Source organism: Lissotriton helveticus, chromosome 5_1 (genome assembly GCF_964261635.1).
Source record: "Lissotriton helveticus chromosome 5_1, aLisHel1.1, whole genome shotgun sequence".
NCBI lineage: Eukaryota > Metazoa > Chordata > Amphibia > Caudata > Salamandridae > Lissotriton > Lissotriton helveticus.
This window is the reverse complement of record NC_136065.1, coordinates 1,508,579,657-1,508,606,884: the sequence shown is the minus strand read 5'-3', so window position 1 is coordinate 1,508,606,884 and position 27,228 is coordinate 1,508,579,657. Positions and strand designations below refer to the sequence as shown.

General features: G+C 47.7%; 1 protein-coding gene across 1 annotated transcript in view; it reads right to left on the bottom strand.

Moving 5' to 3' along the window:
* Positions 1-27,228, bottom strand: part of PLXNA2 (plexin A2) — a 561,219-nt gene that overhangs the window by 174,006 nt on the left and 359,985 nt on the right. Inside the window, exons 7-9 of the mRNA XM_078644504.1 lie at positions 17,659-17,812; positions 16,562-16,658; positions 10,349-10,463 (exon numbers count right to left, since the gene is read on the bottom strand). Coding sequence (XP_078500630.1) covers positions 10,349-10,463; positions 16,562-16,658; positions 17,659-17,812 — 366 coding nt within the window. The remainder of the gene's footprint in view (positions 1-10,348; positions 10,464-16,561; positions 16,659-17,658; positions 17,813-27,228) is intronic.

The window sequence follows — 27,228 nt, the reverse complement described above, 5'->3', positions numbered from 1 at the left end:
TGGTGAGAAAGTCAGTCTGTGACATCATGCTCTTGTTACCCAGTGTATGAACACCATCACATCACTGAATATGGTAAACTGGACTAAGATGTGAAATCAAAGTCCCTACAGCAGGTTGGGACGCCACTCCAGAAACTGGATCACAGGATGGGAAACATCTCCGGGAACCCAAGGTCCGACTGTAACAATTCGCCAGCCTCACAAGTCAGCCTCTGAACTTGTTTTTAGAACTTAAAGTGAGACTGTGAGACCACTCCAGGATCTTCAAATCAGACAGTGATATCTCGCGAGGATGGTTGAAGTCTGCTGATATCACTGAACAATTATCTGATAGAGCTGGCCACACCAAGAAGCTGCAGTACCTCATTTTCAGCTTCTACAACTCAAACTTGGAGGTGTTGAACCAGCTCTAATCAAACTTTCACAAGAGCGGGTTTCCTCTATTTACAACAAAATACTAGAGATGGTTGCTGGGTATGGCGAGCAATGAAAAGGTTACAATGGTCCTTCCTCTCTGAAAGGCATGCAAGTGTTTCTGAAAACGCCATTCTTGAAATTGTGTCACTCTAAAGTGAAGGAAGCAACTCTGTATGCTGTAGAGATCATCCACCAGTACAACCCGGTCTCCGCTAAGGACAAGAAATAACTTATCAAAGAGGAAACAGGACAATAAATCAACCTCTATTTCTGGGTTTTACTTATTGTGGAATGATGTGTCATACTAAGGAAATCACTTTAACGTGAGCCCCAGCCAGTCGTGGAGGAAGTCGGCTATTCATACGATAAGGGGGTACGGCAGGGCTGCCTGACCCAAAGGAGAAGTCGTCAGATATGAATATTTACCACTGTTTGCAAGTGTGGATTCCCTCATGTGATCAATGCACCTTAGAACTAATCGTGAGAAAGTGATGTCACTCAAAGTCAGTGTGAGGCAGTAGTACAGTTATGGAGGTGCAATGTACTAACCAACGCAAGCCAATGGGAACTAAACAGAGAGACAATGAAAGACTACAGGGACATCAAACCGTAAGCGCAGCGAGTCTATTTGGGCATTACAAAGCAATTTTGTGAGAACACAAGAGAGAAGATACTGCAAGTCTAAGTGGATATAAAGCAGAGGGCATCATGGGCCTCTGGGGACATGATGAAGGGTATTGCAAGGTTGTGGGCAAAAAACAATTTGAAATGTGAGTTAATGGGATCATAAGATAGAGGACAATGCAAGCCTTACTGAACAAAATACTTAGCCAATGCAAGTAGGAAAGTCAGAAAGTACTATGCAAACCTACTGAGTGAAGTAGGTGAAAATATTATATGGGGCGCGCAAACAAAGGGTAATGGAAGCCTTTGGGGACATAAGATCTGGAAAGCCCATGGGCACATAATGCAGAGATCGGTGCTGTGCTATTAGACAGCAGAACATGCAAACGTGCAGGCAGCAGACAGAAGGCGATCCAAGTCTAAGGAGACATAATGCACAGTGCAAAGAAAGCCTATGGGTGCATAAGGCAGAGAGCACTGTATGCCTCTGGAGACATAATACTAGGGGTGATGTAAGCTGGTAAGACCATATAGTAGTAGCAGGCGAGGAAAGTGTACAAGGATATACAATGGTGGGCAACGCAAGTCTACCGTGACCTAAGAAAGTATCTGTTTCTATAATACCAAACATGTAAGAAACAAAACATGCTTTCAGGGACACTGAACTCTTTGAAAGCTTCCAATGTCTCAAAAGCCTAATTTAAGCCCCGCTGCCCTGACTGACTCTCACCACCCCAATGGTGATCTACTTAGCCGTGACTGGCTGGGAGACAGAAATAAATGTGGCACTGAGAGTGCCCGGAATTCACGTCAATTGAACTCATGCACACTTAATGTTTTCCATCAATGTCCACCAGTCAGAGGTTTCCGTAGACCCATCTGTTTCTGATCAACGTACATTAGGAGGACTTGGCTGGTGGCCATCTTCGTGCCAGAATGCCAGAGTCAGACCTTACTTCTGAAGGTTTGTATATTACGGTCATTGACAACAGGAAGCAGGACCCGGCTGTACTGGAGCAGGGACGGGCAGATGCAAGGTTGGAGTCTCACAGAAATTGGCTCGCAGGAAGGCACTACCAACCACCCACCTAGAACGAAGGTCCATGGTGAGCGGATACCTTCAGAAAGGATTTTAGAGAACTGGGAGGAAAAAATATTTTGCTTGAACTACTCTTTCCTGCAGCCCTCTATCACTCATCTGAAGAGAGTTGTACAGAATTTGGGAGGAGCTTTATTTATTTATTTTTATTTTGAAAGTTTGATATAGCGCGAACAAGATCTTTGCAGATATCAGAGCGCTTTACAAGGACACGGGGGTGATAGAGTAATACAAAGTAATATTTGAGGTACATAGGCAGGGTGATGAGTATGGGCAACATGAAAAGGCCGCAAGGGAAGCTTAGGTCACATGGACAGGGTGAGGACTTGGCTGACATGGAGATACAGCATGGAGGTGTCTGGGCCACATGGACACAGTGTGAGGAGTGTGAGGGCGAGGAGACGCAGTTTGAGGCGCCTCGAGGCATATGAACATGCCTTTTGAGTATCTTGAGACACGTGAACGGTGCAAGGAGCTGCAAGCGGTGTCCGGTAGCTAGGAAGCACTGATGCCCAAGTGCCTACAAGTGAATCAGTAGATTTTCTATTTGTTTTGTTATATATAGATATGCGTATTGCTGTATGTCTTCCCTTTCAAGCTGCACCGCATAATACCTTCTCTTGTTGGCAACAGAACATAAAACATGAACTAAAAAAATAAAAATATCTTGATTCAATTGCTCTGCGTATCAATTCCAGCCCCTTCTGCCTCCTTCCCTACCCCAACCCGTGTTGTTTGCAACGTGGATAAACCTCGCTCCTCCGTCCCCTTGACAAGCCCAGCCTCCCCCCACCCACACACACAGAGCCCCCCTACCCCCATGCCCGCCGTTGGATCAGATTTGTTGAGTAAATTCGGCTAATGGAAACGCATCGGCGCCGCGCTAACAGGAGGCGCCGGAGCAAATATTGCATTTGAGGACCAGTGTTTTAATGGAAGAAAAATGTCACGTCTGAATAATGAAGAAAACAAAGAAATGCGTCAAGCTGACGGCATTAGCCGTGGGGAGGCGGGAGGAGAGGGGCCGGGACAGACTCCTCAGCCTGACAGTCCCAGCAATAATCGCCCAAACGAAGGCCGACGGACAGAGGAACCGGGCTATCGAGTCAGCAACAAGAAGGGCGCATGCCAGAGAGGCCGGCGGGCGCGAGAGCAGAGCTGGCGCGCGCCACGCAGTGACGGAGGCTGCTCACGTGACTGTTCACAGGCGCTGCCTTGTTGGGACAAATATCGGTGAGCATGTAGGCTCAGGGATGTCTGTGGCACAACCGTGGGTCGCAAATACAGGCTGTAGTGTATAGTAAGTGGGCGGTAGGTGTGCGTGTTGGGCTGTACATCATTGGTCAGCCCAGTGCCATGTTAAGGATTTTAGGGAGCCTTAGAGCCCCCTGTTCGGAACAACTTTGAATGTTAATTACCCATTTTCTGCTAAATCAAGATTGTGCCGAATAATATTTAATTTGGTTAAGATTGAGATGATGAAATAGATGTGAGACAGAGATAAAGTCCACTTTCCCAGGGGGCGCTTGAAAGGTGGGGGGCACTGGACAATCGTCCACTTTGCCCATGCCTTAAAACATCTCTGGGTCAGACCATTATATGTAGGGCCTTCAGAGCCTCTTGTGGGTTTCTCACCCGAAGGAAGGGACCTGCTGTTGCGAGAAGTGCCCTAGATTTTGTTAGTAGTATATATTATGGGAGAACAGATGAAATAAGGAGGGGTGTCTTTTAAAGAAATCCACAAAAAAGAGTCAATAATTGTTTCTGAACCAAATGAAGTCTTTCTGCGCCCTGCGGTGCAGCCCTCTGCAGACCCCAGATCACAGGAAGAGATTAGTGGTAGAGGTGGGGAGAATATAGCACAATGAGGGCTGGCAGAAGCAGGGTTGTATGATCTTACAACGAACTCCGTTGTAACGCATGCCTTTACCACGCATGCGTTACAACGGAATACTATTTTCACGCTTTTCCTTCTCCACGTTTTTTCCGTGGTGACGTCATAAATGAAAAAAAAAACGGCCGTTTCCTTCCCCTGCGCCGCCGATTTCCTGCACATCTCCTCTAAAGGTTAGTGGTTTATTTTTGGGGGGGCAAGCCCCCCCAACCCCCCCTTTTTAATTTTTACCCTTTACCACACATGCCTTTACTACGTACATCGTAGTAAAAGTATGCGTGGTATAAGCTGTCGTTGTAACCACGCATGCGTTGTAATGCATGCGTGGTTATGGTTTTCGTTGAAACGGCCTCGTTGTAATGGCCGTTTCCCCAGAAGCAGATGAGAGAACCTAACCACAGCCCCGTTGCCTGGCCAAGCAGGGGTAGACACATCTCGCAAAGCCCTTTAGATGCAGGCAGGGTCGGATTGGGATCACAATTCGGCCCGGGCACTGACGAAAAAAGTGGCCCGCATTCAAGAGGCGTGGCCCATATTTAAGGGGCGTGGCCCACATTCAAGGGGCGTGCTCTTTCATGAAACACCATTTGCACAGACAAGGAATGAAAGTGGGAGGATACTGTTCTGCACAGGACACAGGGTCAAGGTGACAATGGCCTACATGCTGAGCAACTAAAAAAAATAGCAAGGCCCCTTTCTGTCACAAAATTATTCCAGCCCTCCAGCACAGGAGCACCTGAAAAGCAGCAAAGCCCCTGCTATTACTAACCTACTTAGCCCTCCCCAGACCTTCAGCTCAGGAGCACATGAACAGAGGTAAGGCCCCTGCAATTAGTAAATTAATCAGCCCTCCAGGCCTCGGGAAAATGTCCTGGCAGGGGAGCACAAAACACAGCTTTCTGGGTCATCCAAGGTAGCCAGGTAGCCAGGGGGGAGGCTGAGATGAAGCTGGTGCATGTTCCAAACATATCCTGGCCCCCACAGCAAGACCGATTCTTCCTCGCCCACTATGCGATGAATGTGAAGAGCTGTGGGCGAGGTGTGCAGCCCACCGTTTTTGGGCTGCATGGGCCCCAGGGGGGCCGAGGTGAAAATGGCTCAAAGGCCTGAGAAACAGGGGAGCACAAAACACAGCTTTCTGGGTCATCCAAGGTAGCCAGGTAGCCAGTGGGGAGGCTGAGATGAAGCTGGTGCATGTTCCAAACATAACCTGGCCCCCACAGCAAGACCGATTCTTCCTCGCCCACTATGCCCAGAATGTGAAGAGCTGTGGGCGAGGTGTGCAGCCCACCGTTTTTGGGCTGCATGGGCCCCAGGGGGGCCGAGGTGAAAATGGCTCAAAGGCCTGAGAAACAGAACTTGGCAAAAGGGAATGTGTCCTGAACTTCCAAGCATACATTTTCCAAAGCAATTTCTTATATGGTGATATGGACAGAGGTCAGGGCTCAGTGGACACAGAAGGTGATGGGTCACGTGCACTGGCCGACTCCCCAGCGGGAAGCCATCATATAGAAAACACCCATCGCTACGGTATGGATTCGAAGTGCAGTTAATTAGTTGTATAACGCACAGAACACATACACTGATAGAACTGGGGGTCCTGCCTTGGAGAACTGTATGAATTTTATAGGAAGATCCCCCATGAGCACAGTGGAGTATTCCATATAATGATTGGCTGTCACCACCTGAGGAATCTCCGTATAGATAAGGAAGGGGGAGTTAACCCCGTTATTTTCAGCAGGGAGCACTTGATATGTTTCCGTAGTCCAGCCAGAGTCAAGAACTCAGCTACAAGCATCTAAAGTTTGTAGCCCGGTGTCAACGGGTGAGACACGGACGGAGAACTTTCAAGAAACGAAAAGGGGGGGAAGAAGCAGAGCGTGCCAGCTGCATCAAACAAAGGCAGACTTTCGCCCTTTCATTCGGATATGTCAGTCTGTGGGGCCTGTTCCGGTTTCGGGGATCTGAGCCTGCTCCTAATTCACAACAGTTTTTGTTCCTTCCAGGGCACATGTAACATGTTTGTCAGCCCGCCAGCCTCGCATTCCCTTGAAACGGGCGTCCAGGGACGTTGTCTCAGTCCAGCCTTCACTCTGGCCTGTGTCTGGACGAGACAGATGGCTGGACGCCGGCCCAGGCGCGGCGTTCCCCAAACTGCCTCCCCTGCAGGAGGCGCCCTCTCCTGTTCTGAGGGTACACGGCTCAGTGCTGTGTGTCACAAGACATCTGCGCCTCCCCAAGGTCTCAGCACAGAACCATGGCAGAACAGGGTAGTTACACCATTTACATAATGTACTTATTCCAGGAGGAGTTTCCCTTCCTCCACATTTCAATACATTCATTAAGGAAGTTAGAATCGTGATCATTTTGGTAACGTGAGACCAAAATAGCAGCCTTTTTGCAATAATATGGAATTGTATCAATTTCAGAGAGATTTGGAACCTCGTTTGTAGTTTGATGACGAGGGAGCACCGCGGTAAATTGACCATATTCCCACCACACCAGACTTGGGATTTTCTGGCTCGAATGAAAGTTTGGGGAAGGGAGAAGTTTTGGCTGCTGGAGCCTTAGCTGGCTTCGCCCACAGAAACCTTTGACCTGACGGCCCATCTACCACAGAGCCACCAGGTCATAGTGATGGCTGAACTGCCCTATGCAGGGAGTGATGAGTGTCACTCATTCTCCATACTTGGGACAACCTCTAGGCGTGGCGATGCCAGAATGGGGAAATACTCAATGGTCCCCACACACAGGGGGAAAGCTTAGAACCATTGGTTTGAAGTTTATTTCTTGTAAAAAAAAAAGAGAAAAATTGCCAAGTGATGCAATTAAATATGGGGAAGAACTGCTGCCATGGGGGCTTGGCCAAGGCCCACAGATCCTCATCTGCCAAAAGGGGATCTCTAAAAATGGCGGTCCACCAGCAGGATCAAATGACCTGGAATGTCAAAGGGAAGTCAGGGAAATTTCCTGGAGTGTAGGGAAAAATGGTGTCTGCTTCATAGGAGCGTCTCTCTAGGCCTCAGGTGTGTTGGAATGCACACTGCACTTGAGTTTTACAAAATGCATCTTTCAGGACCACAGCTCTTTCCAAACAGCAGTATGTCTTAGGCAGACAGTCTGGTTTCCCATTGGATGGTAGGGCTGGTAAATAATCAGTCATATATCACCATCTGCCTACCAATGAACCAACGCCTGGGGAACGGTCAGTCATATACTTCTCGATGGACGTTAGGGCAGCTGAAGAGTCAGTCACAGATTGGTGTCCACCTGTCAGTGGCCCATAGGCCTATGGCAGGGTTCTGCTTCTTAATGGATGGAAGGGCTGGGGAAGGTCAGTTACATGTTCATGCTTGCTCCGCAATGGATCGTAGGCAGACTTGAGGCAGGGGCAGGCACATTCCTGCTGCTGATGGTAGTAATGGAAAAATAATTGGTCACATACCATCTACTGCTTCTCAGTGACTGATAAGCCTAGGAAAGTGTCACGTCAGGAGCTGCCACTAGACGAACAGTAGAGCTGGGGAACAGTCAGTCGCAAAGCAGTTAATTCTTCGCAGTAGATGTTAGGTCTGGGGAAGAATCAGTCACGTCAGCTAACGTTTGTCAATGGCTGACAGGGTTGAGGAAGAATCATGTCAGCAGCTATGTCTTGAGGGTGGCTGGGGAGGAATCAGTCACACATCAGTTACTGCTTTTTAATGAGCGTTAGGATTTGGAAACAATCACGTGCTAGCATCTACCTCTGGAAAGATTGTAGGGCTGAGGAAGAATCAGTCACATGTGCGCTATGATCATAGGGTGAGGACAGGGTCCTGAAGATACACGTTACTGCATCTCAGTGGAGGAGAGGCCTGTGATAGGACCAGTCAGGTGCCACTCGCTGCTTCTCAGTGGAGGAGAGGCCTGTGATAGGACCAGTCAGGTGCCACTCGCTGCTTCTCAGTGGAGGAGAGGCCTGTGATAGGACCAGTCAGGTGCCACTCGCTGCTTCTCAGTGGAGGAGAGGCCTGTGATAGGACCAGTCAGGTGCCACTCGCTGCTTCTCAGTGGAGGAGAGGCCTGTGATAGGACCAGTCAGGTGCCACTCGCTGCTTCTCAGTGGAGGAGAGGCCTGTGATAGGACCAGCCAGATGCCACTCGCTGCTTTTCAGTGGAGGAGAGGCCTGTGATAGGACCAGTCAGGTGCCACTCGCTGCTTCTCAGTGGAGGAGAGGCCTGTGATAGAACCAGCCAGATGCCACTCGCTGCTTGTCAGTGGAGGAGAGGCCTGTGATAGCACCAGCCAGACGCCACTTGCTGATTCTCTGTCAAGGAGAGGCCTGTGACAGGACCAGCCAGATGCCACTCGTTGTTTCTCAGTGGAGGAGAGGCCTGTGACAGGACCAGCCAGGCACCACTTGCTGCTTCTCTGTGGAGGAGAGGCCTGTGATAGGACCAGCCAGATGCCACTCGCTGCTTCTCAGTGGAGGAGAGGCCTTTGATAGGACCAGCCAGACGCCACTCGCTGCTTCTCAGTGGAGGAGAGGCCTGTGATAGCACCAGCCAGACGCCACTTGCTGATTCTCTGTCACGGAGAGGCCTGTGACAGGACCAGCCAGATGCCACTCGTTGTTTCTCAGTGGAGGAGAGGCCTGTGACAGGACCAGCCAGGCACCACTTGCTGCTTCTCTGTGGAGGAGAGGCCTGTGATAGGACCAGCCAGATGCCACTCGCTGCTTCTCAGTGGAGGAGAGGCCTGTGATAGGACCAGCCAGATGCCACTCGCTGCTTCTCAGTGGAGGAGAGGCCTGTGATAGGACCAGCCAGATGCCACTCGCTGCTTCTCAGTGGAGGAGAGGCCTTTGATAGGACCAGCCAGACGCCACTCGCTGCTTCTCAGTGGAGGAGAGGCCTGTGACAGGACCAGCCAGGCACCACTTGCTGCTTCTCTGTGGAGGAGAGGCCTGTGATAGGACCAGCCAGATGCCACTCGCTGCTTCTCAGTGGAGGAGAGGCCTGTGATAGGACCAGCCAGATGCCACTCGCTGCTTCTCAGTGGAGGAGAGGCCTGTGATAGGACCAGCCAGATGCCACTCGCTGCTTCTCAGTGGAGGAGAGGCCTTTGATAGGACCAGCCAGACGCCACTCGCTGCTTCTCAGTGGAGGAGAGGCCTGTGATAGGACCAGCCAGACGCCACTTGCTGATTCTCTGTCGAGGAGAGGCCTGTGACAGGACCAGCCAGATGCCACTCGTTGTTTCTCAGTGGAGGAGAGGCCTGTGACAGGACCAGCCAGGCACCACTTGCTGCTTCTCAGTGGAGGAGAGGCCTGTGATAGGACCAGCCAGATGCCACTTGCTGCTTCTCTGTGGAGGAGAGGCCTGTGATAGGACCAGCCAGATGCCACTCGCTGCTTCTCAGTGGATGCGAGTCCTGTGATAGGACCAGCCAGATGCCCCTCGCTGCTTCTCAGTGGAGGAGAGGCCTGTGATAGGACCAGCCAGATGCCACTTGCTGCTTCTCTGTGGAGGAGAGTCCTGTGACAGGACCAGCCAGATGCCACTCGCTGCTTCTCAGTGGATGCGAGTCCTGTGATAGGACCAGCCAGACGCCACTCAATGCTTCTCAGTGGAGGAGAGGCCTGTGATAGGACCAGCCAGACGCCACTCAATGCTTCTCAGTGGTTAACAACATGGGGATGTATGACGTTAGCAGTACCTATTGATGTGTGGAGGGCTGGGGAAGAATCAGTCACATGCCTGCTATGATCATAGGGCGAAGGCAGGGTCCAGCAGATACAAGTTACTGCATCTCAGTGGTCGAGAGGCCTGTGGAGGACCAAACAGACTCGCTGCATCTCAGTGGTCGAGAGGCCTGTGATAGGACAAGCCAGACGCCACTCGCTGCTTCTCAGTGGTGGACAGCATGGGGAAGAATGACCAGGCTGTGTGGTTGAACTAGGAAAGGTTCAGTCACAACCCACTGTCGCCTAACATGTGACTGACTTGAACCCAGGCCCTTCTTACCTTTCAGAGACGCTGGCCTGCTAGAAAATGCGCCAGCTAAAGTTCTCCAGAGTCCCCAGGGTAATTATCCCTTAGTGCAACAAAATTCTAGCCTTTACTGAAGCAAGCTGTTCCTCACCCCTAGGACACCATCACACTGAGAAGGCACTCGTGCGCAGGCATGGCGCTGTTTCTTACATTCACACAGTCACTGGGTGGAAGTACTGAACAACACATAAAATATAAGATTTATACTGAAGCGCCTCACATGGTAAAAATGATGCCCCGTGAAGCCCCGCCCTCCTAAGTGCCCTTAGTGCCCCTGTACCTCAGACACGTTGACGCGCCCCTCCTGAAATGAACAAGTACTGGGGTCGTGGGTGCAGAGATTCCGGTACTTGCACCAGTGGCAGCGGAAGGCACTGTTGACACAGGACAGACATCTAAAGAGACAGGGAAAAATGAGGTCAGTAAGAACACCTGGGTGGAAGAAAGCTCATCCTTAAAAAGGCACACATAGCATTATGTACAGGACACTGATAGACACAAGTTATAATCCCGGCTTGTGACTTAAACAAATTGTGTGATCCTGGGCAAAAAAAACTGTGCTTTGGTTCCCATGTGTTGGAAAGATTGTGAAGGGCTGAAATCATTAAGCACTGTATTAAAACATAATTGAATTCGCCATTTTAGCCAGGACAGAGCGTGCATACAGCTGGCACCACCTGGTGCAAATGACGTGACCCATCAACTAATACTCATTCTTTTTTAGAGAGTGAGCTATTATATATATTTAGTTTTTACTTAAATAGGGACTTATGCTTCCATCCGTAAGATGAATATGAAAAAAACTGAAAATTAAGTGGCACATAGTGCTGTGGACAATCATTGCCATCTGATCCAAACCAAAGTATTTATAGTCCAACGTCCCTAGTAGGAAAGAAAGGACAAACCCTTTGCAAAGAGCCAGTGCACAAAACAAGAGATAAATCCAGCTTGGAAGCAAAGAGGTGAGCTATTTTTATCCCAACTTGGCTAGAATAAATGTTTAATGCATTCCACCTTCCAGCGTCTTCCAGCAGGAGCTTGCTTTATCTGCCTTCTGCGCATCTGGAGTGACCTTAATAGTAAATGATGCTTAATGTAACAGTGGGGGGGGTAGATGGGGTGCTGGAGGAGGGCAGTTCACGAGCAAGAGCGATTATTCACTCACTTGCCCCCTTTCAACCCATCTCGGCTCTCCTCACCCTGTCTTCTGCCTGGGCTCATCTCACTGCAAGCGCCTGTCGGCCTAGTGCACTCTACCGCCTCCTGGCCTAGTTCTACCGCTTGCCGGCATTACATTGTTGCACATGTGTTAAACAAGTGCAGTCTTCTTGACTGTCTCTTACTGTACTCTACCTGCCTGTTACCCTAGCCCCCTTGACTGCCCATCTGCCTAGTGTCCTCTGTACATCTCGGCCTAGTTCTACCCCTTGTTACCCTTTCACTGTAGGCTGCCTGTTGGAATGGAATCTACTGCTAGTCAGCCTAGCGCGCTTGATCCCCCGTTACTTAATGCACTCTTCTGCCTGTCAGCCTAGCAGCCTCCATTGGTAGTCTGCCTAGAGGCCCTGTGCCTCTCCACCCCTTGTCGCCCTTTCACTCTTGGTTGCCTGTTGAAGGAGGGCTGTCTATGCAATGCGCTGCATGTCAGTCTGGCACTCTCTACTGCCTGTTAACCAAGTGCACTCTACTGATTGTTGGACTAAAAGACGCTTGCTTGTTGACCGAGTGCTCTCCGCCACCCGTCAGACTAGCACTCTTTACTGAGTGTAGGCACAGTTACTCTTACATTAGTCGGCCTAATGCATTTTACTGCCTGTCAGCTAAGCGCTCCATAGTGCTACTTGGCCTTGTGCATTCTACTTGTCGGCCTAAAATTCCATATCGCCTGTCGTCTCTCACACTTGTCATCTTATGTCTCTAACGTTTGTCAGCCTAGTTCACCCTATTGCTTGTTGGCCTAGCATTGTCTATTGCATGGAGGCCTGGCACTCCCCTCCATCAGTAGGCATGGTGCATTCTACTTCCTGTTGTCCTAACACTTCTACTTTGCACTAGCGCTCACTACCACCTGCCGATCAAGTACTTTCCATGGTATTCCAATCGAGCGCTCTCTCTTTTTGAAGGAGCTGGTGCTTGGAGCACTCTATTAACTTTGCGTTTAACGCTCTCTACCACCTCTCCACCCAGTGCTATGTACCACATTTTTGCCCAGTACTCTCTTCCATCAGTCCTCTGTAACAGCGACTTGCCCAGTTCTCTCCACTGCCGGTCAGCCTAGTGCTCGCTACCACCTGCCAACGGTGCACTCTCTCTGAACCTAGTCGGCTCTCTCTGCACCTGATCGAATCCCTCTGCACCTGGTCCACAATCTGTGTACCTGGTTGATTCTCTCTACACCTGGTCGACTTTCTCTGCACCTGATCAACTCTTTCTTCACCTGGTCGACTCTTTCTGCACCTGGTCGACTCTCTGCACCTGATTGACTCTGCACCTGGTCGACTCTCCGTGCACCTGGTCGACTCTCTGTGCACCTGGTCGACTCTCTGTGCACCTGGTCGACTCTCTGTGCACCTGATCGACACTCTCTGCACCTGATCGACACTCTCTGCACCTGATCGACTCTCTCGTCACCTGGTCGACTCTCTCTGCACCTGGTCGACTCTCTCTGCACCTGGTCGACTCTCTCTGCACCTGGTCGACTCTCTCTGCACCTGGTCGACTCTCTCTGCACCTGGTCGACTCTCTCTGCACTTGGTCCACTCTCTGTGTACCTGGTCAACTCTTTGTGCACCTGGTCGACACTCTCTGTACCTACTCGACTCTCTCTGCACGTGGTCGACTCCCGATCGGCTCTCTCTGCACCCGATCGGCTCTCTCTGCACCTGGTCGACTCTCTCTGCACCTGATTGACTCTCTTTGCACCTGGTCAACTTTCTGTGCACTTGGTCGACACTCTCTGCACCTGGCCGACTCTCTGTGCACCCGGTCAACTATCTCTGCACCTGGTCTGACTCTCTGTGCACCTGGTCGACTCTCTCTGCACCTGATTGACTCTCTCTGCACTTGGTCGACACTCTCTGCACCTGATTGACTCTCTCTGCACTTGGTCGACTCTCTCTGCACCTGGCCGACTCTCTGTGCACCCGGTCAACTATCTCTGCACTTGGTCGAACTAAAACCTCTCTCTCCCGTCTATTGGCTTTCTCTAAAATGAAATTTACTTGCAGGGGCGTAGCTTGCTCAGTATGTTTAGAGGGCTGGGAGCTTCAGCTATCCCACCAATCACGCTGGGACATCTTGATAAACACATCATATGTGAAGCAGAACATGAGGAGGGCTTAAGGGGCAGATTGTTAAGGGTACTTAAAACGCTATATTTTTCCAACTAATCAACATTTTTCATGACTTTCAAAACATAGACGAGAGAGAGTGTGTGTTTTTTTGTCAGGGTGGGTATGTAAAAATCCCAGGGGAAATTCTACATTTCAAATTGCCCTACTGAAAGTGCGTGTACCCAACTATTTACTACATAATGCATGTTTTAATGGGGTGTAACACCCCAACCCACCGCCCTGCCCAGAGCTACGCCCCTGTGTAATTGGCAACTTAATTGATAAAGAAAAGTTCAACATTTAACCCATCTATGCATATAATTAAAGACTTGACGATCATTCTATTAAAAGAGAAATAATACATGCATTTTTATGCTTTCAAAGAATTTCTCGGGTACTTGTGATTTAAAATGCATGTTTCACGCTCCATCTATCCTTTCAGCACACATCTCATGGAATAAAACAAAACACCACTCGCTTCCACATCCCTCGGTGCCGCCTTCTACGGTCCAGAGATCGCTTCCAATAATGTCGCCTCCTTGTTTGCTGACAGTCAGCGTGTTACTCACATCAGCTCCTGGCAGCTGAGAGACGGCGGACATTAAGAGACAGCGAGAGACCCGTCACTGACGAGCGCTGAGAGATGTGCACCCCAGTGACAGGGGCCCTCTCAGTGAGGGTAGCTGGCTGTACCAGGACATGGGCTCTCCACACAAACACAGGGCTCTGAAGGACAGGTGTTGGCAGATGTGCGTCCCTGGCTCCTCTCAAGCCAGTTTCACACGAAGATGCTCCCCGAGGGACAGGAGGCCTCCACGTGCAGTCGTGTATACACAGTGCAGAGTAAAATGTGCTCAGACAGCGTGTATATAGGACCCGTGTATATAGTGAGCATCGCACAAGATAAACAGGAGAGATTCCTTCCATGATGCATTAGCTGTCGGAGTCCTTCCTGCTGGAAGGCCGCGTGCTCACACTCCTGGTTTCAGCTCGCCAACCTGGGATCTGACTGGCCCGGAGCTCCTCTGTATGGATATTTTAATAAATATGAATGCCACCAGTCCTGGTGGCTTAGTGGACTAATGAGTCCACTTTAGGGGCCTGTGTTCGACCTCACGGTCACAGGTTCAAATCTCGGCAAGTCCACTCAGCCTTTCATCCTTCTGAGGTCAATAAAATGAGTACTATTGAGTTGGATAACAATAAACATCTGTTATTCAGCGCCAAGTTACCGTTGGGTGAACGTGCGGTTTACAAATACGCGTTAAGATATATGCAACTTCCAACCACAAACACCTGAATTAATCCCTGTATGAAATGCATCCACTTATCGTGTCATTATTACATCATCTACACTTCAAAACCTGCATACACTCCTGGACCCTCTATCGCCACTGTGTTCTGCTCTTAAATAAAGAGTTACACTAACTGTAGTGTCAAAACATGAACAGTACCACACACTGCATCATCCATCCATGTTGCTACATGGGGGGGTCGGCCGAGCAATTTGCCAGGGCCGGTTTCAGTTCCCAGTCCGGCCCTGATCGTCATGTATCCATTGGCTGTTCCACCTTTGAAACAATAGCAACAACTAACTGGACCAGTCATCACCTCCTGACAGCCCCATACTGGAAAACTAAACTAATAACACTGATCCATCCTACACCCACACAGACAACAAAATACCTCATCATCTCTACCTCTATCCCGAAGTCTACCAAACCATCCATTTACTGCACCATGGTCCATGAATCCAATTTAAGGATACCTCCATTGGTCCTCGGCCTCTAGTGATCACCTTCGATCCATCTAAGCATTTGCTATCCAACCTTGGATCTATATCCTACTTGTTATGCATACACCCACTGCACTCTCCAGTTCAATAGTATATTTATAATCAAACATCAACAGTGGCATTTATGCAACCATTAAACCATCAACTCATCTACAGGACATCCCTCCAATCCAACATGGCTCCTGTCACCGATAATAATTTATAACACCAACTGAAGCACCTATATATCCACTGAGCCAGCTGCATTGATTGGTCATCTCTGCAGACTCACCTCCACGTTTGCCTTCAAAATGGAAGTAAAACTATTCCTTATGTGCAAGTTCTTACCCTAATTAGGCTCTTATCATTTGTTTGAAGATACTGGACTTATACCCTCATATCTTGTACTGATGTGTGGGAGAGGTGTGGCGCCGCGGCCAGGGCGACTGACGCTGGAATCTGGCGACCACGGTTCGATCCCCGGCTCCGGCGGCAGGTTAGCCCAGCACCATGTGACTCTGGGCAATAGCTCGCTTAATCTTCCCGACGGCCCCCAGCGCCTAGAGACCCTTACGGGTGATTGTGCGCTTTACAAATGTGGACTTTATGTTTTATATCCCCTGACCACATTTTTTATTCCCCTCCCAGTCCCGCTATATATATATATATATATAGCTGCTAAACTTTGGAATTCACTTCCATGTCATATTCGTGCCCTCAATGACTTGCTTGAGTTTAGGAGGGCTATCAAAACTTTTCTGTTTCCTCCTGTACCTTAGTATTTTATGTCCCAGGATTTTCTGCTATTCTCTGTGTGTTATGTTTCTTCTGCTTATCCTAAGCGCCGGGACGCCCCTTTGCTGGGGCAGCTGCGCGCTATAGAAGTTTTTGTTAACATAACATAACATATACATATATTTCTTCAACTTTTGTACTGCTGTGTTGTAACCTTTGTAACTGGTTCCTTTGATATGTATTTGATGCCAGCCTAATCCTGACAATCCTTAATTGTGAAGCACTCTTGATATTCTTCGGGATCATGTTCGCGCTATGTAAAACTTTTTAAATAAATAAATCTCTGCAATCCTTGGTTCGAAATGTGTTTTTCTGCTGAGCCATTGCCCTTGTTCTCGTTCCTCCGAAAGAATCCTGGTCGGTCATCTGTTCAGCTAACTCATTTATGATATGCTTGAGGACAACTTGTTTTTCTTCTCATCCCACTTTTGTCTTATTAGAATAAGCCACCCTAATTTCATCCTGTGGCCGGACCATGCAAAGTTGATGCCTGTGCGCTGTACAGCAGGAATATTTAGCTTTTTATGAACCTATGACCGTTTGGTATTTGTATGAGGGAACCTTCGCCTGTGCAATAAGTGGATAAACTTACAGCTGGTGGGCGCTGCAATTGTAGAACTTGAACTCAGTGCTGACAAAGGTTTTCCCTGTCTCTTCTGACTTCAGCTGCAGCTCCACCCCAAGCCAATCTGGAAAGAGAAAAATGGGAGATCAGACAGGTACTCGAAGTAACACACTTCAATCAGTTTTTAATGCCTCGATCTAAAATCGTATGGCATTGGACAACAGAAGTTGGACTGTCGTATGGTGAAAGGGTTTTATTTCCACACATTCCGGTCCTCATTAAAGGATATAAAGATGGCACAGGACCGCAACGCACATAGTAACCTGCCTCAGCCTGCCACTCTTTTTAGCCTGGTAAGAATACCCCCATTTTCTTATTGACTATATTGGTCGTGTTGCAAAAGAGACTCCAGCAAACAAAGTTATTTGGTCTATGCTTTCCTCTTTGGTATAAAATTTGCAGTGTATGTGGAAAACCTAGTTGAAGGACATTTACAGTTGTCAGTTTTATAGCACAACAATAAGCTGCCTTCTGTGGGTAATGATTTCACAGACATGCCTTGGTCTGCTCGAGATGACACTTTGCAATCAACATCATCCTTTGATTACAGATGTTAGAAACATACCTGCCAACTTGAAAACAATCTCACCATGTGCGGAGGAGGCGGGGCCTTGAAGGGGTCAGATTCTCATACAAAGAAGAACCTACAAGGCATTTTTTAACCCCACCCCACCCCTCCTTAAAAAAAAATTAAAAGCTTGCTGAGGCTGGTGCCGATAGACTGGGGTGTTTTCACACCCCTTAATGGACGTTGGCAGTTCAAAGCTCTGAAAACGAGCAGGAAAACCACGATTTAAAGTGGTTTTCGGCTCATTTTCCCTGCCACATTGTGATATTGGCTCCTCATCAGGAGACTGTGTGATGGGAGCCGATATTGTTTGTCATACAGTGGCACCATGTGAGTTGGCAGGTTTGTAGAAAACAATGAGTAGGATGTCAGAGATTGGCCCTACACCTAGAATCCTCGGTATAACTACTTGTTAACAATGCCTCAAACCATGGGTGTAGGAGGAATGGGTACCAGGAAGCATCCTGAATTCCCGCCTGACAGCCCAATCACTTACCCTGATCCATTGGAATAGCGGGGACATCTTTAGCGGCTGGTGAAACGCAGATGATCCTACTGCCCAAGACCTGCCCCTCCACTTCGGTCAAGTTCCCAAAGGTGCAAGTGACCCCAGCAGAAAGATCTGGCACATCACTGACAAGGAGGTTGAGCTGCAAGGAGAGAGACAGAAAGAAAGAAAGCTTAGTGAGTTAGTGAGAGGAATGGCTGTGTTTATGGATCCATCAAGAATGGGGCCGATTCCTTCACTTTCATTAGACAAGGGGGCAATTAATAAAAATATTATTACAGTGCAACAAAATTGTTCAACTATTATTTAATTGCTGAGGCTGATGGAAGGCTGAGCTCTCCATGCCACACTCCAGAACAAAGACACTGTAGAAAGCTGGTTCTTTAAATGATATACCACTAGGTGATATCTTGTGCATAGAATCCAGAGATTCCCCCAGAATGTTACAGAACTCAATGTAAACCTAAAGTGCTCTATTCATGGTAGTGTGGTCGAGCTGCCTTAGGCCTAACAGAGGAGTGTAAGACATTGGTCATACACACATTGACCAATAAATGAGACACAACTCAAAAAAGAGGTACTCCCCAATTTTAGAAAAATAAGCTTCTCCAAGTTTTATTTTAAGACTAATATGTATGCAAAAATGTAAGTGCATTTTTCAGGTAAAAGACTTTACACATTAAAAAGTGAACACTGCAGTTTTCAGGCTTTACAATATTAACATATGGGAGGAAAACAAGAATGCAGTTTTGCAGGTAAGTACTCAACTTTCAAATTCAGTCCCCGGGTTCTTGGGTCAACACCAGGCAAGTTTCGAATCAGCACCATGACTGCACCACCAGCGACCCAGAGGCGGCAGGGTGCAGAGGTCAAATTTGGGGTCAGGCATCCAATGTTAATCAATATAGACAGGGGGTAATCGAAGTTGCGCTGCTCACAGGAAAGTAAAGCGGTGGCAGGGGTTGATCTCCTGGAGTTTAGGTAAGTACAGGGGGGCCACAACGCAGCACCAAACTTACAGCCTCAGTGGCAGCCGGGTGCAGAGTGCCAACACAGCATCGGGCGCCTATGGCAATTCAATGGGGGAGATTGGTCTTGAAGGAAGGCTGCAGACTCAGGCCAGGAGGCCGGACGAAGAAAACCCACCACTACCCAGTTAAGTAGAGATGCTAGCAGATATAGGGACACCGTTGGTCAAGCTTTCCAAGGCCAAGGCGCTTCGGGTGCAGGGGTGTCCTTGGGCATCTGAAAAGTCTTATTGGGCAGGTAGCAGTCTGGGAGAGTCTTCGAGTCAAGGTTGGAGTCCGGCAGGGGTCAGCCCATGGTGGACTCTTGCTCAGAAGTGCTGGGGAACCTTCACAGGACTGGTAAGCCATTTGTACTCAGGCTGTGGGCGTCGGGTGCAGCGGTGCAGAGGTGGGTCTGGCAGTGGTTTTGTGGTTCCTCAGGGCAGAGGTCTTTGTTTTTAAAGTTGGTTTCTTCAGGACAGGTCTGCTGTCCACTGGAGATCTTGATCTTTGTCTAAGGCAGGCAGTCCTCCCAAGGGTTTGGAGGTTGCCAAGCTGCAGGACGGATCATCTTTTGGTGCAGGGTTGTCGAGGTCTGCAGACAGGCCGGTATGGCTGGGGCCAAGCTAGTTGGTGTCTGTAGTCTTCTCTGCTGGTGCAACACTGCAGTGTACGGTACTGCTTAGGTCATCAGGAATCTTATTTCAGGGTCGGGGTGCCACCTAAATACTAGATTCAGGGGTGTTACAGGGGAGTGACAGGTAGGGACCAATGGGCCTATTACCTGCGATGTCTATCCCCACTATTATGCCACCCACCTGTAGGAAGTGGGAATAGCCCTAGACTTGATTGGATAACCTCCCCCCCCCATCTTCAAGATGGTGGGCACTGAACATTTTACTTCACTTGACCTTCTGCACCGGAGGGGTGGAGTTGGCAATGGTAGGGCACAGCTCCTGCTCTTACTAAGTTTTCCAGTCGGATCTTCCGCAATAAGTGGGGGTTTGAATAGGGGGCTGCCATCTGCTGCTAGAAGCAGAGGCAGGGGTCGCAATACAAAGGTGGCTAGGCCTTTGAAGCTTCCCTCTCGAGCACTCTGCTCATCCTGGGGGTGTGAGACCTCTGCCCAGGATGTGCTTTGTTTCTGGCCACAGAGAGCAGGAGCTCTCGACCCAGGGGTACAGAAATATATCTGATGGTGGCAGGCTGCCTAAAGTCAGTCAGAGGCCACACCATGGTTGGTAGGTGTTCATATTTTAATAAATCCAACAGTGGCATCAGTGTGGGTTTATTAGGAGGAGTTGTTTGGTACCAAACACTCCTGGGCTCAGTGAAATGATCATGGTGCTGGGGAACTCGAGTTGTTGGGTTTACAGCCCATGTTCTCTTTATGGCTTCACTGGCACTTACAATTTTAAGAATTGACTTATATGTTCATGCAGATGTGCCTACACCTGGGCAATAGGGCACCCTTCCTTAGGGATTGTAAGGCCTGCTAGAGGGGTGATTTACCTATACCTTAGGCAGTGCTGCTTGGCAAAGCACATAGGCAGTGTGCCATGTCGAGACTGTCATTTATGTCTGCACCAGGGCATGCAGGCTGCATTGGCAGTTAGCATGGCCCTGGTGAGGGGTCCCTAGGGATCCCTCTGTATCCCCAGTGTCCTAGAGAACAGGGTACATTTACTAGGGATTTACAGGGGGGCTGAAGTTGCCAATTGAGGTGCAGCTTTAGGGAAAGAAAACTGGTATTGGGAACCTGGACAGCAGGGTCCCAGTACACATCAGGTAAAGTTGCATCAAAAGCCGGCAAAATGTGTGGGGGGGTACTGCAACAGAAACCCACTTTTCCACAGACAGCCCTTAACGTATTTCCACAGTTAGAGCCTTCTGTGCTGTTGACTGCTATCCCAATCAAGGGACAACACCAGCCAATGACCTTCCAGAAAAGAACCTTTAAAGGGGGAGAGCCTGCTTCATGCTGAAACACTACAGTCGGCGGTGCTCAACACAGATGGCCCCCAAAAGGCAGAGGCTGCTTAAGTAGTGCCCATTGTGTGCAAAGACCTTTTAAAACCATGAGAGCCATCTCTCCCATGGTGATGCCCTCTTTTATGGCCTTCTCAGTGCATTGGTACTTCCATTTTGTTAGGGCCGAATTTAAGTGCACACACTCAGTGATCCATGTGTAAACCCACCAGCACCTGAAAAGTGCTGGTGGCACCCTGAGCTACTAAAGAGTGCGCCCATGAATGATCGTTGGATAGGGACTTTAAACACAATGTCAATACAACCAAAATGTAAGCGCACTTTAATTTCACCTCACACTGACCTCAACGGGTGCACGTTGACAGACCCATGACGGAAGATACCCTCCTAGACAAGGACTTCCACTCCTACAGATCTATCTATACAGACAGTGACACACCCTAAGAAGAGATCCACCTCTTTACTGGTATCCAGTCAGTGTAAACCCTGGCAGGTGTGGGTGATGCTTTGTATATATGCTCCCTGGAGTGGATTCTCTAATGTGTTTACTCTGCAGGAAGAGATCCTCGCTCCAATTCAGGTATGACCGACGGTCCTAAAATGAAACTATGCCAGAATGAGACCGGTCCCTATATCTGCCAAATCCTCTTTATAGAAGACATTCCTTGATAGAGACACATAGAGGAAGAGTCATTCCTAGGAGCATTCTCTCATGTAAACGATACTGAAAAAAAACACTTCAGAGACAAGCATTCACTCAGAGATTTTCTTTAGAAGAGATCTTCTCAGGAGCAAACATTCACTTGTAGGGACGCACACCTGAAAACATCCGTCTAAGAGTAAGCATCCCTCGCAGAGGCTTCCATGTGAAGAGATCCTCCCAAGATCAAACATTCCCTCTCATTCCCTTTCAAGAGAAGAGGTCCTCCTAGGAGTGAACCTTGTCTCATAGAGGCTTTCAAGAGAAGAGAACCTCCCAGGAGTAAAGATGTGCTTATAGAGGCTTTAATGAGAAGAGACCTTACCAGGAGTAAATATCCCCTTGTAGAGACGTTCATGAGAAGAGACCCTCCTAGAAGTAAGTACTCCCTTGTAGAGACGTTCATGAGAAGGGCTCCTTCCAGGAACAAAGATACCCTCATACAGACTTTCCTCGGGAGAGATCCTCCACGGTGTAAACATTCTCTCGTAGAGACACTCAAGAAACAAAATAGGGTATCTTTAATTTTGGATACCGAAGCTTCAGAGCTCAACCTCTATGTGAATCCTAAATTTTCATCATCATCCTCATCACTGCATTATTTATTTATTTATTTTATTTATTTATAACGTTTTATATAGCGCGAACAATCAGAGCGCTTTACAATAGGATCGAAAGGAAGACATAAATGCAATCTTTTCGTTCCATAGCAGGTGTAGTAGATGTCGCGGCGCACTGCAGATCTGCTGCATGAAACATGCCCGTCAGTAATAACAGCGCAGCGCTGCCTGGCACAGCTGCTGCTTCCTCCTGGAGAGAGGCGAGAAGTTGTTTTGAGGAAAGCTGCTGTGAAAATAACATGGCACAAATTCAGAGCCAAATAAGTCGATAAAGGCCTTACCATTGATGCAAGGCACATACAGCAATCTCCACAGAGCAGGAAGCAGAAGTGGGGTGCCGCCTCTTAGAAAGCAATCAGGATAAACGCAAACGACTGCCTCTACCACTGCTTTATGATACAAGTACCCACAAGATATTTTTTACACTTCTGCATTGGGGGTAACTGGGAGCTCTACGCTTGCCTATCTCTCAGATTAGAAGGCACACCTGGGCCTGTACCAGATGGACTGATCTGCCACAAAGACTCCCTTTTAGATGACAACTCTAATCCCCACCATATTTAATCACCAGAATAGAGGAAATATGTCCTGAAAACATATAATATACTTATTATCACATAATATGCATTAACTAATGATCCCATTCAATAACACAACATGGTAGCCTCAATGGCCAACAGAATATGTGTCTCTTTTATTGAAAATACATATGAACGCCTGCACACCATAACAGGAGTCATTTTTATTTTGAAAAATTAGTTCACAATATCTCTTACCTTTTCAAAGACCAAACATTTCATATGATTATTGTTCTATTTGGGTCACAAAACGTTTAGTTAATTCCTGATGTATTGTATTGTATTGTAAATCCATTTGTATAGCACTTACTACCCCTGACGAGGCATCAAAGCGCTTTTTGGGCAGGTAGCACGCTACTCCGGGACCCATAGAGGATTAGTGTTCAATTAGTATAGTGAAACATGCAAGTACATTTCAAGTGGTGGATAGTTTAGTCAGTTATTTGGATTCGGAATGATAGCAGAAGGATAGAAGAGGAAAAAAGGTTTGTGTTTATATAGTGCTTGTTACCCCTGATGGCTGTTGAAGCACGCTACTCCGGAAACACATAAAGGATTAGTGGTGAATTAGTATGGTGAAATATGAAAGTAATTTGAGTGGGGGATATAAGTCAGTTATTTGGAGTGAGAAGGATAGCGGAGGGATAGAAGGGGGAGAAAGGTTTGCATTCATATAGCACCTGTTACCCCTGATGGGTGTTGAAGCGCTTTTCTGGCGAGTACCATGCTCCTCCAGAACCCATAAAGGTTTAGAGTTGAAAATTAGTATAGTGAAGTAGGGAGTCATTTGAGTGGACAGAGTAGGGTAGGTGGCGGGATAGAAGAGGGAAAGAGGTTTGTATTTATATAGCGCTTACTACCCCTGATGGGGTTTTGAAGCGCTTTTTTGGAGAGTAGCACGCTACTCTGGAACCCATAAGGATTAGTGCTCAATTAGTATGGTGAAACATGAAATTAATTTGAGTGGTGGCTATGTTAGTCATTTCTTTCTCAAATGACAATGATGATGTCATCGGCACCAATGTAATTTATTCCGGGTTTTGTCCAGTAGACCCAAACTTTGGGGGAGAGCTAAGATTCCCAGCCAGGGCTGACACTAATACTGGTCGAGCACAGCGCAACAGTCTTTTTTTGGTGACCCCTCTACCATTTCCTCCTCCAAGAATTCCCTCACTACCACTCGCCAACAATGCACCTCATCTCTCGATAGCCCCTTTCTGACCAACATTTCACTTTTTTGTAGGGCTACCCGTAGTTTACTCTCACTCATTTTTGTGATCCGCATGGTGCAGGTTCTTTGTAGCAGGCACATTAGCCCTCTGCGCTATGTGGGTGACAGGAGTGCCCGTATGAGTGCACGGTGAACGATGCAATAGTGTGATAGTAGGGTGAGAGGAATGACTGCAGGATGAGTGAGGTGACCATATGAATTTGGGCGCAGATGGAAGTGCAGAGTGGGATGAATGTATGTTTAGTGATGGGCTTGTTTGAGTGAAATTGCACAGTGAGCAGGGAGGGGGACAGGTGAGTGAAGTGTCACATGAGCAGGGTAAGTAGTGTACTTGTTTGACTACAGGGGGAGGTACAGGGTGAACTGTATTGTGAGTGCAGTGGGATCACTGTGAGTGCAGAGTGAGCAGTGTGCTCTTGTGACCGCAGGGTTAGTGGAGGTAAAACGGTGTGAGTTCATGGCGAGTGGCATTAGTGCAGTGTGGTCACTGTGAGTGCAGGGTAAGTGGGTGGTGAGAGCGCATGGTGATCAGTGTGAGTACATTGTGATCACTGTGAGTGCAGGATGAATGTGAAAGTGAAGGGCGAGAATGAGGAGTGAGTTGCCTGAATGCAGGGTGCATTTCCAGACATTTGAAGTAACTCAGCATGTTATTGAGGGCTGGCGTAATACAAGTTAAACGATTGCTATTATGGCATTATTCAGGGTCCAGGGATCGAGGGTGGAGGAAATAAATATTGTGCTCATCCTGCAACAAACTTCCAGTCTTGTGATTAGGGTTGCCAACTCATTACATTGATGTCTCAGAAGGTACAAAAATAAGCAGTCACCTAAAGCCTATTTCCAGCACTTATCTGTGCATACTTGGAACATCAAATATAAATAGAAAGCATTTTTAATTGTGTTCTAGGACTGGCTGAATTTTCCTAGACTGATATTTCAAGGGAACAAAGATTGAAAAGCCACATTACAAATGAATACATACGATTTTATTCATAACCCTATTTAGTGTCAATACAAGGCCTTTGCAGGCTCTTTAAAGAACAAATGGCTGGAATTTTTATTTTGGTAACCCAACTTTATATTCCTTTTCATGAAATGCATTCTCACACTAAGGCAGTAAAAAGTAAAATCCAAATGTAAGGAATAGGCAAAGTGGGGCCAGAAAAAAAAACTAAGCCAGTAAGCAGTTTACAAAGGTATGTAAATATGCAAGTGGGCTTTAAAGACCTATGAAAAACTCGAGACATAAGGTGGGTTTGGGCTGAAGCCCTTTGAGCCCAATGGGGCGTTGCACGCCTGGTTTTGGCTCGGTAATGAATACAGCATTGCAGGGCAATAGTGCTGTAGCACTGGGCTACACATCAGGTGAAGAGATTTTTAAAAAAGGTTGAGATTATGAGTGAATATTTATTTGTCCCCATATGAAGCCTCGTACTGCTGAAAATATATAAGAAACAAAAATTAAGATCATATACTTTAGATGTGCCCACCTGAGCAGGTTAAACCATTACCGGAAAGGATTGCCTTTCACACAATACTAAACGGCACAAAATGCTTGGACGGGCATTCAAGCTAGCGCTTTATAATAAAAATAAATGGTTACAGCTACCATACATTTCTAGCATGAGCTGGGGGTGATCGTTGAGAAGGGGCATCAGCAGGTTAGTGTGTTTTCATGAGATGTGGCTTCATCCATGACTGTGTGGCAGTCCTCTCAGAGCTGAAAGGGCGATCGTAAATCAACACGGCAGGGCTGTGACCCCATCAGATTCTGCGGGTGAAAGCAAGGGAATACGCTTTCCCTTCATCTCCTCACTCCAGAACCCGCCTGTGTGGCTAATGGCGGTCAGCGCATGGCCAAGCGTGGCAAGGAGCGCAGGCAGCCGGCTTGGATTCATACCGAATAAATGCCAGCTCCGTTGACTGCACAGGATGGGTGGGTGCGTGAGTGTGTGTGTATATATATACGTCAAGGTTCTTTTGGGGAAGAAAAAAAAAATATATATATATATATATATATATATATTTCAGAAGAGATATATATATATATGTATATATATATACCCACACACACACACACAAATATATTTCCCACTCTGTGAGGAACAGATCAGTCCTCATAGCAGGGGTAAACCCTGACAGAAGCAGACAAATACTATCTTTGTGAGGACCAGTGCGTTGGGAGGACTGGTCCCAGTATAGTGTGTTTAGGTAATTTCGAGTGAGTGCGTCAAAAAAATAAAAGATCAGTTATATTAGCCTCAGCCCACTTTATAACCTATCCTACTATCAAAGCGCGTGCGGAGAATAGTAAATACACACTTCATTATGGTCAATGGCTGGCCCTCATAATAATGGGGGGGAGGGTGTATGTGAGGTTTTTTTGTTTTTGTTTTGGGGTTTGGAGGGAGGTGGAGTGGTTAGGAGCCACATCAAGGGAGAACTACAACACCCTCTGAGGATTGAAATACTTCGAGGAGCTCCTAAAGGTGAACCAATCCAGACTGTGGATGTCCGCCACCACAACAAACCTCTGATGCTTTCAAGCACTCATTTGTGGAATAAGCCCTATACAAAATAACTCAAATACAAAAATGGAACAAATAAAACATGCTTTGAGCATGAAATGCTTTAATAAGACAAAATACTAGGACTACACAGTGAGCATCAAGTAATCCACTGTACTCAAGAATTCTAATCATATTCTGAACCCTGATTACTTTGAAGAGTCTCTGAGCCTCGAGCAAATAATTGATCTTCTCAAGACGAAATACATAAAAAATGTGTTTCTCTGTAAGCCCCAATAATCAGAACAAACATGGTGTTAGACAGTCCAGGAACATTGCCATGTCCAATATGGACAGACCCGGAGCAATTGCCCCAAGCTGCTTTATTGGAGTGTTATGATCACTCTTCCATATGGAGAGTTTGGAGATAAGGTCCACAAAGACCTTCCACACAGTCTGGAGACATACCACAAACCTTCACAGATGATGTCCCTCATAACTTTCTACACCCTGGCCAAAGAGTAGTGGGATCAGGACCTCACCTGGATCCCATACCTTCCTCTTCACAATGCGCTTCCAAGGCCGCCCACTGCGGTTTCCTGAGACTTCCTCCCGTCAGTATCTTCTCCACTGGCCAGGTGGAAAAAGAAAATTTTGTGGGTAGGATGTGCATGGCATGATGGTCTGAGGAGTGAGAGTACCTGTCCCATTCCTGCCCTTCAGACATTTCGGGGAGGGTAGTAGCGATTCCTCAACCAAAGGCAGGACTGACTTCTATGGATAGGAGCCTGCTTCACCTGGCTCACAAGTAGGGCACTGCTGAGGGTCCTGTGGACATAAGCTGACCCAGAACCCTACCCAGTTACTGCTCTTATCCTGGACTCCAAACAACCTGTTGCTATTGAGATGGGAGCCACTGCATG